Raw genomic sequence first — 17285 nt, forward strand, 5'->3', positions numbered from 1 at the left:
CCTCCCTCTGTGATAAAGAAATGAAAGAGCTCTGCAGGTTAAAAACCACTTCAAATGAATCCGAGAAGGAAGTTCAAAGGGATTAGAATATCACTTGTCTCACCAGCCTGCTATAGAGTAGGGTTCAGCTCTTCCCTGCCCCACTCTTCGTGCTCCCATAACACATCGTGGAATTCATCATGCTTTTTTATGTTTCTACATCTATCTCTGCCTCCATAGCATGAACACTCTGATGGCAGGAACTGGGTTTTATTTAGCCAGAGACAGTCCTTGTTGACAGGAATTGTATGTACATAACACCTAGATACTAATTATCATTAAGTGATTTGAATTAAGCATCCTAGAGAAGGTATTAAAAATGTGGTAAGCATATTTTAAGGCACTGAATATGACCACACATATAAAGCACCAGAGATCACAAATATTAGAAAACTGTAATCTAGTTAAAGTCATCAACATAGCGTAGCACTGACATTCAGATAATTTGGCATTGTTTGGTTTATTTACTGCAGATGTGTGCCTTTCAATAACTTCATTTTTATGACATGTACACACACGCACACACACACACACACACACACATCATTCTTTCTCCTATACTTCCATCTTCAAGTTGATTGTAATTCCCACATTCCACGGACAGAAATAAAAATCTTGGCAAAACGGTCAACAAACATTCCTTACTATCCAATTATCTAGTACAGACTCTGTCTAGCCACAGAGAAACTGGCCTTCCCTTATCCTCACCTGTAAAATGGCAATATTTCTCTGCTGTTTAAAAGTGACATTAATTCTAGGCAGAGCAACAAGGATGCCCAAATGCGCCTGGTCTCTCTGTCTCTCTCTCTCTCACACACACATAAACACACCCCGCAAAGGCACACAGAGAAACCCCTGAAGACACACCACACACAGAGGGCCTTCATTCTTTGCCTCTCCCTCCCTCCTGACAGAGGCAGCCGCCGCCACGTGAGACACAAAGGAGTGGGGGCGGAAGAGCTCAATCAAAACAGCTTGGGGAAGGAAAGGAGGGTATGCTCGTCAGCGAAAGTCTCCGTGGAAAAGCCAGAAAACCTTCCCTTCCACCCTGACTATCCTGGGCAAATAACGTTGCTCAAGATCTACTTACTTGAGCTTAGAGGTCAAGCCCTCCCTTAAACCTTTCAGAGAAGGGGTAATATGAAAATTCACCCCATTATTTCAAAAGTGCATTATGAGAAATGTCAGGGTGCAGCTTATACACATACTCTGGGGAGCATAGCTGAGAGCAATTTTGAAATCCAAGCAGTTAGACAGGAAGATCCAGGAGCTTCTGTCAGGCTGGGACAGGGCCTTTGCAAGAACAGAAAATCTCCCTTCTACCAGGTCCAGAGATGGCTGGTGCCATGGCGGCCTCCAGTAACTGAGCAGAGCAAGCAAGCTCTCACAAACAGAACCTCCCCAGCGATACGCCTGAAACTACAGCCACAGGTTCACAGTGGTCATCTCTGGCAATGGGATTCATAGGATGTAGTTATTTCTATCTGGAATAATCGTTTCCTAAACTTTCTACATTAAGCATGTGTGACTTTTAAAATCAAAAAAGAAAGGGTTAAAGAGGAAGGAAGGGAGGGAGGGAGGAAGCTAGCTAGAGGAGCCAGAGAGACTGATGAAGTAGAATGCACAGGTAGAAGAGAAGCTTGGCACTGCTTCAGCACAGGGGGCTGTTTTCCTTCAGGCCAAAAGCCACAGACTGACCCAGCAGGATGCAACTTCCTCAGGTGGAACCTAGCTCTTCAGCTTCTCTCCACAAGGTTGCTTCATTTATTCTGATTAAGACTCACTCATTCTACCAGGCCTACTTCCATAAGCTTCCAGCTGACTCAGGTTGCCCACAGTTAAGGACAATAAGCACTGAGTTGTATATAAAAAAAAACCCCAAAAACAAAAAACAGAGGAGCCCTTTCTTAATAGGCAGAATGGCAGTCCCTTTAAAATTTTAAACCTAAATCTGAAATTAGGGTACAGAAGTAACGTCAAATCAATATAAACTTCCCATCTCCCACGTCTGGTAATACAAGTGGTTCCCTTTATTACCTAAAAGTGAGAGAATCCATAAACATTTACTTTAAATTGCTGCTGGATTAGAATCAAAGCATCACGTTTAAGCCAGTTGGAAGAAAAAAAGCATTCCTAAAAATCCTGTCATTTGCTGGGAGAGTTTCAAAAGGAGAAATGGGAGGAGCTACACTGGGCGTCCATCTTCAGGGGCAGAGTCTGCAGTTGGTGGAGCTGGATAGGCCTTGGCCAGCATTCCTCTCTGCTTTTGTTTCTCCTAGAACAGCGCCTGTGACAGTTAACTCATCATTCAGGGACATTCATAATTCCATCTCATCTCAGGGTATTTTACAGTTTCCTTTTGTGATTGACCAGAGAAGTTCAAAATTTATATAATTTGGTGCTTGCCTTACACTGGAACTGTTCACCTGAGGGCCTAAAGTAACAAACCTGATGCAAAAAAGAGTTTCAGGAGCTGACTGGCTGGGTATATCTAATACCCATGAAATCACCAGAGGACACACATATACCTCCAAATTGGGGCAAGGGCTGCAGCTGTCGCACTTTTTCCAAATCTCCAGATAACCACCCTCGCTGCTTATTCAGGGATGTGGGTTATTAATGGTGGCAAGAGTGGGCTGGATTGAAAGGGAAGCTGGATATACTGCATTAATAGACAGGGGACTCACCTACATAATTCTTAGCAGATGGTTACTCTATTGAGACCAGCTTGAGACATCAAATTCCCTAGTCTCTTAGGATTCTGAAAGTAAAACTGGGTCTCTCCTGTCATTGAATTACCTTGAGACTCTCAGCCTCTTTGAAGGGAACCTTGATACCAGTAACATCATCCCTTTTGAAGAGAACTTCTGTTCCCTAGTAATGGCTAAGGAATCACTAGACTGCAAGCTCCAAGAGGGCAGAGACCATGTCTGTCTTACCACTGCATTTCTAATGCCTAGGATAGTAGGCACCCAATAAATACATTTTGAAGGAAGGAACTAACTCTGCAAGCTACTTCTGACATAAAATCCAAAAAATGCTATTGAAGTAGCCTCAGGCACAACACTGCCCTGACTAAAAGACAAAGCCAACCTGGCCTAGCACAAGACTTTGCCAGACATGGGCATATCATCAGTGTTGGGGGAAGTGAACCAGGGCTGAGGGCCAGATGGTGTCATGGCAGCAGAACAAACTCCTCTTCCAGAGGAAAAGTATCCCTGGCTGAAGGAGGAAACAGGTAGCCAACAAGCAGTCGTACTCCTTAGTGGCATGTTACAATTACAGGAAATGCACAACACAGCTCACCCTGTCATGGGCTTCAACCAACCTCAGGCCTGAATGGAGGCCTACTTCTCCTGACAATGCAGAAAGGCCAGCTGCCTACAGTATACTTTAAAAAAAAATGTGGCGATTGACATCCCACTGGACAGAGGTTTAAGAAGCCAGCAGAGACCTCAAACCTACTACCTACGGGGTCATCTTGGGATAAGACAAGAGTCTAACCAAACAGGATTTTATGTCATCACATCATAATGACTACTACTAACATTTGCTGAATTGTTATTTATGCACCTGGGAGTAGGCTAAGCACTTTGTGTGAACATTTCATTTAATCTTCATAACAATCCTATCAGAGGTACTGTCATTCTTGTTTTGTAGATGAGGAACCTGATGAAAGGTGGGTTTCAGTCATACCACCCAGTATATAATAGAACCAGGACTCAGATACAGGCTTGTCTGACTCCTGAGTCCATGCTCCATGCTCTTGGCCACTCTGCCTCCTGTTTCTTGCTCAGTTGATGAACTAGGTAGGTGGTCAAGACCAATTCTTACAACTTCTCTCTAAAACATATCCAGTAGTGTCTGGAATCAAAAGTGGCTGAAGGATCTTAACCACACAGGCTGACTTTTCTTAAGGAAGCTCTTGGATGGAGGATCAGAAAGAAAGTTCAAAGGGCAGGCCCTCAAACCAAGAGCTGTGCATTTTAACCCAAACTCTTCAGTACTACTCACCTGAGAATAGATGTCCAAAGAGTAACCACACACATAGTCTTGATCATGTTCCGGCTGATTCCACACAATGTCTGGACCAAGACCTTGCTTTGGTCCTGCAATTATTCTGTTTTTATAAATTCCTCCACTACTGTATTATTTCCTCTCTGAGGAATTCCTAAGGAGAGTCAATTTAAGACAGCTTTTAAATTGAATTGGATTTACTGCCCAATTATGCCATTTTCTTAACCCTCTCCACTTTATCACACAAGTTAGGAAATAAGTCTGTGTTTGCATAATGTTTCTAAGGGGCAAAAAGAACCCACCAAAATTACAGTTTTCCTAGCTAGAGAGAAGGACTTAAGATGATTATCTTTTACTGAAGAGTATTTAAGCAAGAGACAATTACTTCATTTCATTGGGAGAGAAGCTAACTTTAGATAATTCTGATTGGTCTTACCAAAGTCAATTAAATTGTGATATAAAAAGATCCCATAGACTTGCTCAATGCTAGCTGAATTTTAGAATCAAAGAGCTTGCATGGTTTATGTTAACGGCCAGAAAACTCTACCTCCCCCAGCTGCCATGTACTCAAGTCATCACAATCTGAGGAGACAGATTTAGGATTAATAATTTACTACCTTCCTGTAGTGCAATGTAGTTAAGAATATAGGACAGTTTGGCAGGAGAAAGTTCTTGCTGAAGGCTCATTGCTGTGAGGTGTATTCCATTAGTCATCCACCTTAAATGAGGTGCCCAGCAGATATAAGAAGAGCAGGGATATAATGCCACCCAAAAACTCTCTGGAAAATGCTTTTCTCCTAAAGACAAGACCGATGCATGTTCAAAATATATTATTCTCTTCAAGGAAAAAAGATACCACTTGGTCTGACTGGTACAACAGGGGCTACAGCCCTCAAAGTACAACTAAAAGGTGGGGGCAAAGGAAGAAAGTGAGTTCAGGTGTCTTCTGTCTGCCAGGGGCAAATGCGAGCAGTTATAAGAACAAAATGGGAATGGCAACTAGTGGGGAAAAGACCTCTTGCTAAGCCAGAAGCTGTCTCTGTCCCATCTGCAGTCTCTGTGGGGGCTGAGGGTGATAATTAATCTCTCCCATCCAGAGTTTAGGACTAATTAAAAAAATAAAACATGGCAGTTAGAGGTAGATGGAGACCAAAATATCATCTTTATAAGTGTAAGGTGACTGGAGAACATAGCTTAGATGTACAATCACAAATGGGCTTCCTAATACTTTCCTACACTGAATTAAACTTACCAATTGGACAAATGCAGGCTGTCCTGGCATGGGCAGACCAGTTAGAGCATGGCAGGGTGAGAATACATGAAAATCCTGGACTAGCCATTCCACACAACAGAATTCTCTTCCATTATGACCAAACAGAAAAATCGCTCTTCCATTCACGGAGAGAGTCAGAAGGTGGGAAAAAAAGAGCAAAAATTACCTTCCTGGGAAGTGAAGTGCCCATTTAATTGGCCAAGACTGAAAAACAGAGTATTAAAGATTGATTCTCCTTAACATGTATATTCCAAGGTGGTCCTATTTCTAGCATTATCTTTAGGTTAACCCAACAAACCTTTATTGCTACCTACTACATGCTATATGTTAGGTATGTAACTATGAGTAAAACAAGTTTCATGAAGTAGACACATAAGCAAGTAATCATAGCAGACTTCTGCTCCCAGCCATGATGGAGTAACTGGTACCAGACTCACCATCTACCATAAATAACTACGAAACTGGGCAGAATACTTAAGACAATTGTTTTCCATAAGAATATAATAGTCAGTGCAAGATTAAAATACCTGGGAGAAGGGAAACTTGAAGTGAGCCCCATAATTGCCCAGTTCTCTTTTAAGGGACAGCTTCTCAACCACAGCACAGAAAGCTGGAACCCAAACAGAAGAGAGGGTTCTCACCAAGCCCAAGGAGCAGAGATCTGAATTTGGCTAGAATTTGAGTGGCAGGACACTGGAGAAGGAGCTGTGAAAAGAGGGGATCCCAAAAGGCTGAGGGCTGGGACATAAACGCACAGGTTTGTCATATACTAGATGTTACATCAATGAGAAGGAAACAGAATCACTAGAGGTCAAGCAGTGCTGGGGTAGGAGGTAGGAGCATTTTAGAATTCCTGCTCTGCCAAAGTGAAGAAATCACATTAACACCACAGACCAGCAGACACTAGAAAGGCCTTCAGGAGTAAAGACCACATTCTAGGGCAAAACCTGCTCTGAACCTCTCCTCACAAAGCCTAAAACCAACACAGTATAATACGGCATAATAATAGAGAAATATATAGACACTATGAGAACACTAAAGAACAAGTTCAAATCAAGGCTTCAGGGAAAGCACCAGAAATGTTTACCTAAATCAGAAAACATCAGGCAGGGACTTCCCTGTTGGCACAGTGGTTAAGAATCCGCCTGCCAGGACTTCCCTGGTGGCGCAGTGATTAAGAATCCGCCTGCCAATGAAGGGAACATGGGTTCGAGCCCTGGTCCAGGAAGATCCCACATGCCGCGGAGCAACTAAATCTGTGCGCCACAACTACTGAGCCTGTGAGCCACAACTACTGAGCCCACGTGCCACAACTACTGAGGCCCACGTGCCCAGAGCCCGTGCTCTGCAACAAGAGAAGCCACCACAGTGAGAAGCCCACACACCGCAATGAAGGGTAGCCCCAGCTTGCCGCAACTAGAGAAAGCCCGTGCTCTGCAACAAGAGAAGCCACCACAGTGAGAAGCCCACACACCGCAACGAAGGGTAGCCCCAGCTTGCCGCAACTAGAGAAAGCCCGTGCCCAGCAAAGAAGACCCAACACAGCCAAAAAAAAAAAATATATATATATATATATATAATATATAAAAATAAATAAATAAAATAAAAAAATTTTTAAAGACCCAATGCAGCCAAAAATAAAAATAAATAAATAAATTTATTTTTAAAAAAAGAATACATCAGACAGAATGGTAATGGCATAGGCAGAGGAATGGAGTACTCTGTGGAAACATGAAATGGCACTCTATGAAAAGCAATTTGAACGTGGAAGAGAAAAAGGAGTATAGGATGCTTCAGGGATTTCTACCTAAGAATATGAGTAGAGGTGATCGTCGCACCGCTACAGGGAATAAAGGAGGAAGAGGGGTAAAAGATCATGAGTTCAGTCTTGATATATTAAGTTGGAGGTAGCTGGGAGACATCCAGTTGGAGATGTGTGACATACAGGTGGCTATGTGGTCTGGGGCCCATGAGAGAAGTGAATGAACACGTATAGACTTGGGAGTAGTGAGCACACAGGTTACAATTATGAGAAAGAATGAGATTGCCCAGGGAGAGCACACAAGTGTGAGACAAGAAAGGATAGAAACAGAACCCTGAAGAACAAAACATTTAAGGGACAAGCTGAGAAGGGAGTGAGGGAAGAATTAGAAAGTGCGATGCATCAGCTGTAAGGGAGAGCAAAGAAAAGCATGCTGTAACTTAAGGCAACTGAAGAAAGGGTATCAAGAAAGTAGTCAAGGGCTTCACTGATGGTGCAGTGGTTGGGAGTCCGCCTGCCGATGCAGGGGACACGGGTTCGTGCCCCGGTCCGGGAGGATCCCACATGCCATGGAGCCGCTGGGCCCGTGAGCCATGGCCGCTGAGCCTGCGCGTCCAGAGCCTGTGCTCCGCAACGGGAGAGGCCACAAAAGAAAGCAGTCAAAGGTGTCAAATGCAGCAGAGATGTTAAGTAAGGTAAAAAGTAAAGGTGTCAAGCTAGGGAGGTCACTGGTTACCTTGGTAAAAGCCAAGGTTTAGGCAGAAGCCAGACCTCACTGGATTCAGAAGAGGACAGAGGTGGGAGAATAGAGACAGCAAATGTGGTCTGCTCATTCCGAAAGCTTCCCTGACTGGGAAGGCTAAGCCAGGAGCCTGGCTAGAGGCCCCTCACAAAGAACAGTGCCTGGCTCAATAAATATTTGTTGAATGAATAAGCAATAATAATAAAAATACAACAAATAAATGATCTGTACCCATCTGGTTGTTTGACCAGTCCTTGTTTCTAACTGTATCAGTTTGTCTGTCTGCAAACTGGATATGTATCAGGCCCAAGCCAAGTTCCATTTCCTTCAGGAAGCCTTCCCTGATTCTTCTAACCTTCAACAACCTCCTCTATGACAATCAAAAAACAGACAGTAACAAGTGTTGCTGAGGACATGGAGAAACTGGAACCCTAATACATTGCTGGTGGAAATGTAAAACGGTGCAGCAGCTGTAGCAAACAAAAAGTTAAACAAAGAGTTACCATATGATCCAGCAATTCCACTCCTAGGTAAAGATACAATGAAATATTATTCAGCTATGAAAAGGAAAAAAGTACTGATACATGTTACAACATGAATGAATCTTGAAAACATTACCCTAAGTGAAAGAAGCTAGACATAAAAGGCCACATATTGTATGAATCCACTTATATTAAATGTCCAGAATAGGCAAATCCATAGAGTCCGAAAGTAGATTAGTGGTTTCCAGAAGCTAGGGGAGAAAGAGGGAATGACTGCTAATGTGTATGAGGTTTCTTTTAGGAGGTGAGTAAACTGTTCTGGAATTAAATAGTGGTATTATATCTCAATTAAAAAAATAAATAACCTCATCTAATCTCTTACTACAGAACTCCTAAACTCTACCCATCTACTTAGCCCTAAATCTACTGGTTTGTATTGAGTACAATTACTCTCTCCAGTGAGAGAGAGGTTCCTTGAAGACACACAGCCTCATCAATTTTCTCCTGGACTACTATTTCATTAGCTTTCTAACAGATATCCTTACCTCTAGCCCTGACCTCCCCTCCCTTCCATCTTTCTCCCATCCCCACCATTACCATTCTTCCATATTCCAGCAAAAATGTTCTAGACATTTACCAGTATTACTCTCCTGCTTAAAGTTTTCAAGAGCTCCCAATTTCCTAAGGCAATTCTCTCCAAAGTAGAGTTTTTGCTTACCAGAAGTGCACAAAACAAATCATTGGGATATGAAAAGAAAATATTAAAACTATTTGTTTTTGGCATCTCTCATAAACATAAGACATTAGTACAATGGTGCTTATTATAATGTATAAACAAACAAAAACTGGGGCACATCTTCAACTTTTTTTATGGATATAAGTATATAATCAAGAAAATTTGGAGACCATCTGCCTTAAAAGACTAAAATCAAAGCTTCTTTCCATGGCATACAAGATCCTTCATCACCTGGCCACCACCTACCTCTTCAGGAGTTGCCACTCCAGCTTTGTTCTTTGTATTTCAGCAGCACTAAACTGCGTATAGAGTTCCCTTTATTTACCAAGCTGTTCCATAATTTTGTGCTCTTGCTCTTGCAATCCCATTGCCTGGGAATACCCTTCGAATCCTTCAAATTCAACCTTCAAAATTCTGTTCAGGCATCAGCTTCTCTGGAGAGACTTCTTCAGTTCTCCCCCTTCATCTCTAAGCTAAATGCTTCTCTGGTTGCAGTAGCACTCAGGGCATGGTAGCCCTCTGTCTTTTCACTTACCACATCGTAGTATTTATACATCTATCTCCCTCATTAAACTGGGAGTTCTTCCAGGGCAGGAATTGTGTTGTACTCATCTTTATTACCCTCGTGCTTAGCCCAGGACCAAACTCCTAATAAGTTCTCAAAAACTGGTTCTGAATTGGATACTTTTTCTCTGTACTCAAAATACTTATTAACTAACTCTGTAATCTATTTCCCAGAAGCAAGGGAATAACAGTAAAAGTTTTCATAGCCAATTGTTAGCTTCTGGAGTACATTAGCCTCAATGACCCTCCGTGGTTTAGGTTTCCAATGCTGGTTCCGGCCCTCTCCTGTGCATGCGCATATATAACTCTTCAGACGCACACATTCTTTCTTTAGATGTTAAAATATTTGTGAATATTTTAATCAGATCTTGTTGTTCTCAAAGGCATTATGTCTCTTTAAAGTGCCTTCACATACCTTTGTCCTGATTGTGTTCATTTTAAGCTTTAACTCTCAAATGATAGATTATTGATTTTAACGTTTAATTCTCAAAGGACAATTCCCTTATTGCTAATTTATTACTCAGTCAACAAATATTTTTATGGTGCATCTACTATATGTCAAGCCCTTGGTACTTGCTAGGAATAGATGGCGTGAGCAAAACAGGCAAAATCTCTGCTCTCAAGAAGATGACAATCTATTATAGGAATTTCCAAATTCTTGGGGTCACTTCATGTTTTTCTCCAGATACTGATAATCCCCAGGTCCAAAATGCTACTTTAAGCCATGTAACAATAACGTTAGACAGAAAAATAGTAATTCAATGGCTCACAAGGAAAACACAGAGCATCTTTTATCCAATTGTAATCACTGCTTCCTAGCAGTGGGCTCCAGCACTGAACCCAAAGCTGAAATAAAAAATAAGCCCACTATACATAAGTCAGTGGGTACCTGGGGCTCTCCCAAAGATGGAGAAACTGCTAAGTGATAAACAGGAATGGGGATAATTGGAGAGCTGCTTTGTTTTGTTTAGTTTTTCAGGAATAATTTCTATAATCCATGAGCTAAAGACAACAGCAAACAATCAAGAATGTATTTTATTAGGGAAAATGTAAGAGCTCAGATAAAAACTGAACAAATTCATGAGGAGATAAATACTGACTCAGGCTACCAACAATAGGTTTTTGCTGCTATTGTTTTGTTGTTGCTTCTTCAGATAGGTTTTACCCCCCCTTATAAAAAGAGTTAACATGTACCCTGGAAAACACAGAAAAGTATAAAGAGATAATAATTCCACTACTCAAAAAAATATATAAACATTTAGTTATATATCTTGTTTCAGGCCTTCTATTACATAAAAATATTTTTTTCTTTTCACAAAATTGACACCAATTTTGAAGATGAATATGCAATTGTATATTATGCTCTTTCATGCTTAACATTAGGAGCATTTCCCATGTACTTGTTCTTCTAAAATGTGAATTTTTAAGTCAGGTAATATTCCACCATGTGGACATGCCATAATCTCACCACTCCTATTGTGGGGCAGGTTGTAGCAATGTTTTGCAACACAGAATAAATAAGTGTTGATGACTGCTCTCATTCACAACCATCTAAATATGTCCTTGAGGTAAATTCCTAAAGGGGGAATTACTAAGACAAAGAATATGAACTTTTTAAGGATCTTGATTTATGTCACAAAGTTCTCTGTTCAAACTCTCCAGCACAATAGGAGGGCAACCACATCACCCCTTGGCAGCACTAGATATTTTTACTTTGATTTTCATCAATATGATAGGTTAAAAAGGATTTCTCATCTTAATCTGCAGCTCTTCGGTTAGTAATGAGAATGAACATTTTTTTAATGTTTTATGAATCATTTTAATTTCTTATGATACTCTGCTTATGTCTCATTCATTTTTGCTATTAGGACACTGTGTTCTTTAAAAAATTGATGTAAAAGAGCTCTGATAAATTAAAATACATTAAAAAATCTGTCTGTCATGTATTGCTTGCATGTTCCCTCAGTTTGAACACATATGGCTCTTGGTTCTTCCATGATAAAAGCTCCAAACTTTTCCAAAATGGAACTGGTACAATCTAATTCCCATCAGAACCACTCCTACCAATACCACCTTTGCACCTTTATACTCAATCTGTTCCTTAGGGTGCTTTTTTGAAGCACCAGGCTCAAGGGACACTAAAGAGTAGCCCAATGAGACCACAGTACCATATTTAACCAACTAGCTTGGCAAATACAGAAACATTCAACAATGCTTCTTCCTCCCCTATACTCAGAATCCCTCAACTAACAAGCTCATCCTGGTTCAGGGCAAAAAAAACTGTCTTTGGTCCTCCAAAAGATCACCTGTGGTTGGAAGGCAGCATAGCAGAAGAAAAAAAGCATGAGCTCTAGAGTAGAAAAAGCTGCGTTTAGATTCCTGGCTCTGTCATGTTCTTGCTGTATGACCTTGGTCAAGTCATTTTGCCTCCCTGGGCCTCAATTTCCTAACTACAAAATAAAATTATCTGTTTTCAGGTTATCATAAGGATTAAATGAAACATGTAATGTTTACAACCAGGGGTCTGGCAGGTGGTAGGTGCACTTCAAAAAGTGTGGTTTTCCTACTCTGATGGTGCTAAATCAGTTACTTATTTAATTCAAATGATCTTGTATAAAATGTTGGCTTGAAATAGTTAGCTGTCCCAGCAAAGCATCATCTGGGTAAAAAACATTTAGGTCAGCTTTCTGTCAACTGCAATTTCCACTGCTATAATTATGCAATCATCAACCACCACTGCAAAACAACAAAAACCCCAAAGCTGATGTTACTGAAATTGTTAAATATAGTAATTACTTGATTCTCAAGATCATGGCCACCAACTCCTTTTGGAAAGCAACAGAAACTTTTCTAATTATGGGGGCAAAAGACGGATTAGTTGTCCCAGACAGTGGTCTCTACAACAGAAGTCTTTTGGTCATTGCCCAGAACAGCAACATACTGAGAAGTCATTCTCAAATTGCTGTTTCCTCACATTCCACACTCTGAAAGGTACAATGTCAACAAAAGAACCAAAAGAAAAAAAAAGACAGAAAAAAAGGATATTCTTTGAGATTTAACCTTTTTGGCACTTTTTCCTGGCAAGAGGTAATAGACTGGTGAAATAATCTCTAGGAGGAAAGCATACTTTATAAAATCTATCAGCATAACCCCACTCTACAGAAGAAGCAGGGAACACATTCTCCCTCTAAGTATAGAGTGTAGATTCCTTCAGGAAAGGAAAGAAAGCCAAGTATCACTTATGTTCAGAGAATTGTACTACACGCTTTAATTATATTATGTTTTAAATCAAGTTATGAGGTAGATCTTATGTTTCCTTACAGACAATAGGTAACTTGCTCAATGTTTTGTAGTTATTAAGTGGAAAGAAACATCCAGCTCCAGGACCCAGGTCCTTCTAACTTTGAAACCTTTTTCTTTTCATTACATCTTCATCAAATCTCAAAATGATCATGCCAATTCTCCTTTTTTTTTTTTTTTTTGCGGTACGCGGGCCTCTCACTGCCGTGGCCTCTCCCGCTGCGGAGCACAGGCTCCAGACGCGCAGGCCCAGCGGCCACAGCGCACGGGCCCAGCCGCTCCGCGGCATGTGGGATCTTCCCGGACCAGGGCACAAACCCACGCCCCCTGCATCGGCAGGCGGACTCTCAACCACTGCGCCACCAGGGAAGCCCCCAATTCTCCTTTATGAGAAATAACCCAGGGACTTCCCTGGTGGTCCAGTGGTTAAGACTCCATGCTTCCACTGCACAGGGCACGGGTTCGATCCCTGGTGGGGGGAACTAAGGATCCCACATGCCGAGTGGCAGCGGCCAAATAAAAAAGAGAAAGAAAGAACCCAATTTAAATTTTGGTTTAAAACAAAACAGACAAATAAACCCAACAAACTAAGTGTCCACCTAAAGGATGACCACTTCTGTCAATTAGCAGGTTGCTTTTCTGGCTCCTTCTAGTCTTTAAAATGAACTGAAAGGCTCACACCGAGTACCTTTTTAAAAAAATCTTAAATATATAAAGAAAATGGTACCTGTTGACAGCCACAGAGCACTGAAGCAGAAGCAAATATAAAACAGGTACAAGCTTCTCAACCACTTCACAGATGTCTGCCAACAAAATCCTGATAAAATCCAAGAAGCACGGCTTGGCTTGATTCCCAGCTTCTCCATGGCCTTCCAGACAGGCAGAACCAGTCCACTAGAAAGACAGAAAAAGAAGAAATTATATGCCAAGTAATTAATAATTGATTCCTCGAAATGCAGAGTGCTAGAGAGTGTGACAGATTAGGGAGAAGGGAAGCTTCAAGTTTGTCTTTCACTGCTCATACCTGCCTATAAATTTCAAAGCTGAGCTTTGGCGTAGTCTATAATTATCAGGATAAAAACATAGCCAGGGATATGAAATGAATCCACTGTAAAACTGAAACACTTTATATTCCATATTTTCTAATCTAACATCATCTATGTGGAACAATGGAAAGCGTACAGACTGAAAAAAAAGATCTGAATTTCAGTTCCAGTTCTGTTACTAACAGCTTTGTGACTTTATACAAATACGCTTTCTTACCTATGAAAAGAAGAGTTTGGAGCATCAGAGGTAAACTAATCTGAAGGCTTTTCTAGCCATGTTTTTTAAAAATTTTAATGTGACTGTCTTTAGGCAGGGCATGCACTCTCCAGTTTGCTACTGTCCCCACCACTCTTATCTTTAAAATCTATCCAGTTTACACTTTGATGTCACCTCCCTGATCCTTAGAATCATTAGCAATTCCTGACTTAAATTCAGATATCCATTCAACAAGTATTTACACAGCCCCTATTTTGTACTAGGCATTGTGCTGGCTACTCTATAATCTAGAGACCGAATGATTTAGGTCTCTTCCAGAAGAAAAAAATGACTTTCCATCAGCTTCTTCTCTCTTACACAACTTCCCTATATTGTATAAATTATTATATAAATCTTGGCAGTATTACGAAGGTTGACTGAGTTCTGAAGAAGTAATTTAAAAATCTTCTGTCCCGGACTTCCCTGGCAGCACAGTGGTTAAGAATCCGCCTGCCAATGCAGGGGACACAGGTTCGAGCCCTGGTCCGGGAAGATCCCACATGCCGCGGAGCAACTAAACCTGTACGCCACAACTACTGGGCCTGCGTGCCACAACTGCTGAAGACCGTGCTTAGAGCACGTGCTCCGCAACAAGAGAAGCCACCGCAATGAGAAGCCCACACACTGCAATGAAGACTAGCCCCCTGCTCGCCCCAACTAGAGAAAGCCCGCGCGCATCAACGAAGACCTAAGGCAGCCAAAAATAAATAAATAAATAAAAATAAAAATCTTCTGTCCTAAATATGCACCTGTCATCCACATCTGGAAAATGGCACAGACTGACAACCCCAGCCCCAGCCAGCACTGTATGGGTTGGATATCAATACTGATTAATACCAGGAAATAGAGAAACACACATACAGAACTGCAAAACTAAGGTACAGCCCACCCAAGAAAAAGCTTTCACTGAGCCTTAAGCATCTGAAGGACTTCATCTTTCTCATTCACTTCCATCCATTCCTATTTCTAGCGGTTTGTCATTGTATGTTAGGGAGCAGGGGGCAGAAAGGGAAGTGCGCAGGTCAGACACATGCTCAAAAGATTATGAAATGGAGCCTAAGTTAGAAAGTATATCCAGCAACTTTTCTAGCCTCCCAAGATGGAATGAGTGAGCATGCATGTGTGCGTGCGTGTGTGTGCACGTGTGCATATGAATCTTACCCAACACATTTCTGCCTACCACAAAAGGATTTTAAATTCAAGGTGACTCAACACCTGTCATCAATAGTGTGGCAGGTGGGCGATAGAAGAATAAAAGAAATGAATAGGTTTCGAAATGGGAGTAATAAACACCACTGGATTAGCAAGCTGATTAGAAGGGCAATGTCTCACAAACCATGCATGAGAGAGAGGCAGTTATTTTCATGTGAACTCCGAACCAGTCATTCCTCTGAAACCTACAATTGCCTAAGGGCACAAATCACTGCTAGGGTCCAGTCAAAGGCTTGCTGACCAGAGGCAGGAACACCACCACATCACCAAGATCCAAATGGCTTGTTATAGAATCAAAGGGAAACAGCCCAGGGAGAGAACACACACCTCCACAATACTGGACAAATGAAAATCTAGAAAAGCTTGCAAGAGTTCTGGCATTTAGGGCGTTACAAGTACACCCGAAATAAAAGCACTCACTGTTGCAGCAGCTGTTCAGACAGAGCAGGGGGTAATGTTTACTTAATGCTTCAGGTTGATGGGGGATGTATCATAGTTCAGTCTGTCAGCTACATATGTGGAACTCCATTTATGTACCCAGAGATAAGATATGTTTGAACAACGACAGAGCACGTCTGAAACAGCCTATTCAGCTGGTATGAGTAATTAAGAATAAAGCTCTTTAAAAAAAAAAAAAGTCTCAGATATTTGGGAAAGTTACAGAACAGACTGCCGTGAATAGCTTTGCTTATATTTGCAGACACTGTTTTCCAAATAGCTGGAAAAATGAACAGATTGTTCTGGGAGGTCGTGTTTCCAATTTGTTCCTAGCTTCCAGTCTGCTCATCAGATAAGAAAGCACAAGGAGAGTCAGCTAATACTCTTCAACAACTGCATCTATCTTCGATTGCGCACAACCACGGTGAGAGGAAAGAAAGCAAAGCTTTCCTGGAATCTCGCCTGAGGTCTTTTCTCTTGACTTCCTTTATTTCACCTTTGTGCTCACTGCAGCCACCACAGGACCCTTCGGTAGGGCATAATTTCCAGGTCCTGAATAAGGCAGGTTTCGCATCGTAATTTACACGTAGTGCTCAGCCCCGCCCCCCTTATTCAGCATCAACTTGCGGTCCTGGTGGGGAGAACAAACACCAGAGACTGAAGCTAGAGGCTAGGGAGGAAGAAGGCCAGCAGCGTCTCGCGGCCGGTCTGTCTGTCTGGGGATGGAGGGAGCCGCAAGACCAGGCCCGGGCCCGAAAGAAGCGGGGTTCAGCCCGAGACTCGAGCTCCGCACCTGCAAAGCCAGAAGCAGCTGGCTGCCCTAGCCGGGCCAGGAGCGCCACCTCCGGGTCCCAACACCCGGCCAGCGCACCCCCAGAAACAGCCCATCCCGCTTGCCCCTCCCCTGAGCTCGTGGTCTTCGGCCCGGCAGCCAGCCGCCCCCGGCCACCTACCGGGGCTCAAGGCCACAAAGCGGGGCCCCGGCTCTCGGCGGCCTCCGCCTCCTCCCGGTCCATGGGGTCGGGGCCCCAACCTTCGCTCCCCTCACCCGGGGGAGGAGGAAAAGGAAGAGGAAGAAGGCAATGCGGGCTCCCCACCCGGGCAGCTCACTCTGGCCTCAGCCTCCCTGGACAGCGACGGCGGCCGGAAACGCCGCCCCCTCCCACCTCCCGGACTCAACCCGGAAACACACTCTTCATGCTAAACAAGCCCTCCTGTCCCCCCGGAAGCTCAATTCCAGCCGCGAGCCCGAGGGGGAGGAGGGGTAGTGCTGGGGGGTAGAACTACGCACGAGCGAAGGAACCTGGGTCCCCAGGCTGTCGCCTCCCGCTCTCCAGAAGCGGTCTGCACCTTCGCCCGACCTGCGCGAGCCCCAGGCCCCAGACTCGGGCAATACCCACAAGCAAGATGGCGGCAAC

The 17285-nt window shown here is 42.8% G+C and overlaps 1 protein-coding gene across 3 annotated transcripts in view; it reads right to left on the reverse strand.

Annotated features, from left to right (window-relative positions):
• Window positions 1–17264, reverse strand: part of KIAA0319L (KIAA0319 like) — a 108473-nt gene extending 91209 nt beyond the window's left edge. Inside the window, exons 1-2 of one of the 3 annotated variants that reach the window (XM_082613609.1) lie at window positions 17159–17264; window positions 13643–13809 (exon numbers count right to left, since the gene is read on the reverse strand). In XM_082613609.1, coding sequence (XP_082469735.1) covers window positions 13643–13781 — 139 coding nt within the window. In that variant the 5' untranslated portion in view covers window positions 13782–13809; window positions 17159–17264. Of the gene's footprint in view, window positions 1–13642; window positions 13810–16820; window positions 17022–17158 lie in introns of those variants that run through there. The other 2 variants (XM_082613607.1, XM_082613608.1) reach the window with 2 other exon arrangements.
• Window positions 17265–17285: the final 21 nt, after the last annotated feature.

The sequence above is a fragment of the Mesoplodon mirus genome (genome assembly GCF_964341445.2).
Source record: "Mesoplodon mirus genome assembly, chromosome: 3".
Taxonomy (NCBI): domain Eukaryota; kingdom Metazoa; phylum Chordata; class Mammalia; order Artiodactyla; family Ziphiidae; genus Mesoplodon; species Mesoplodon mirus.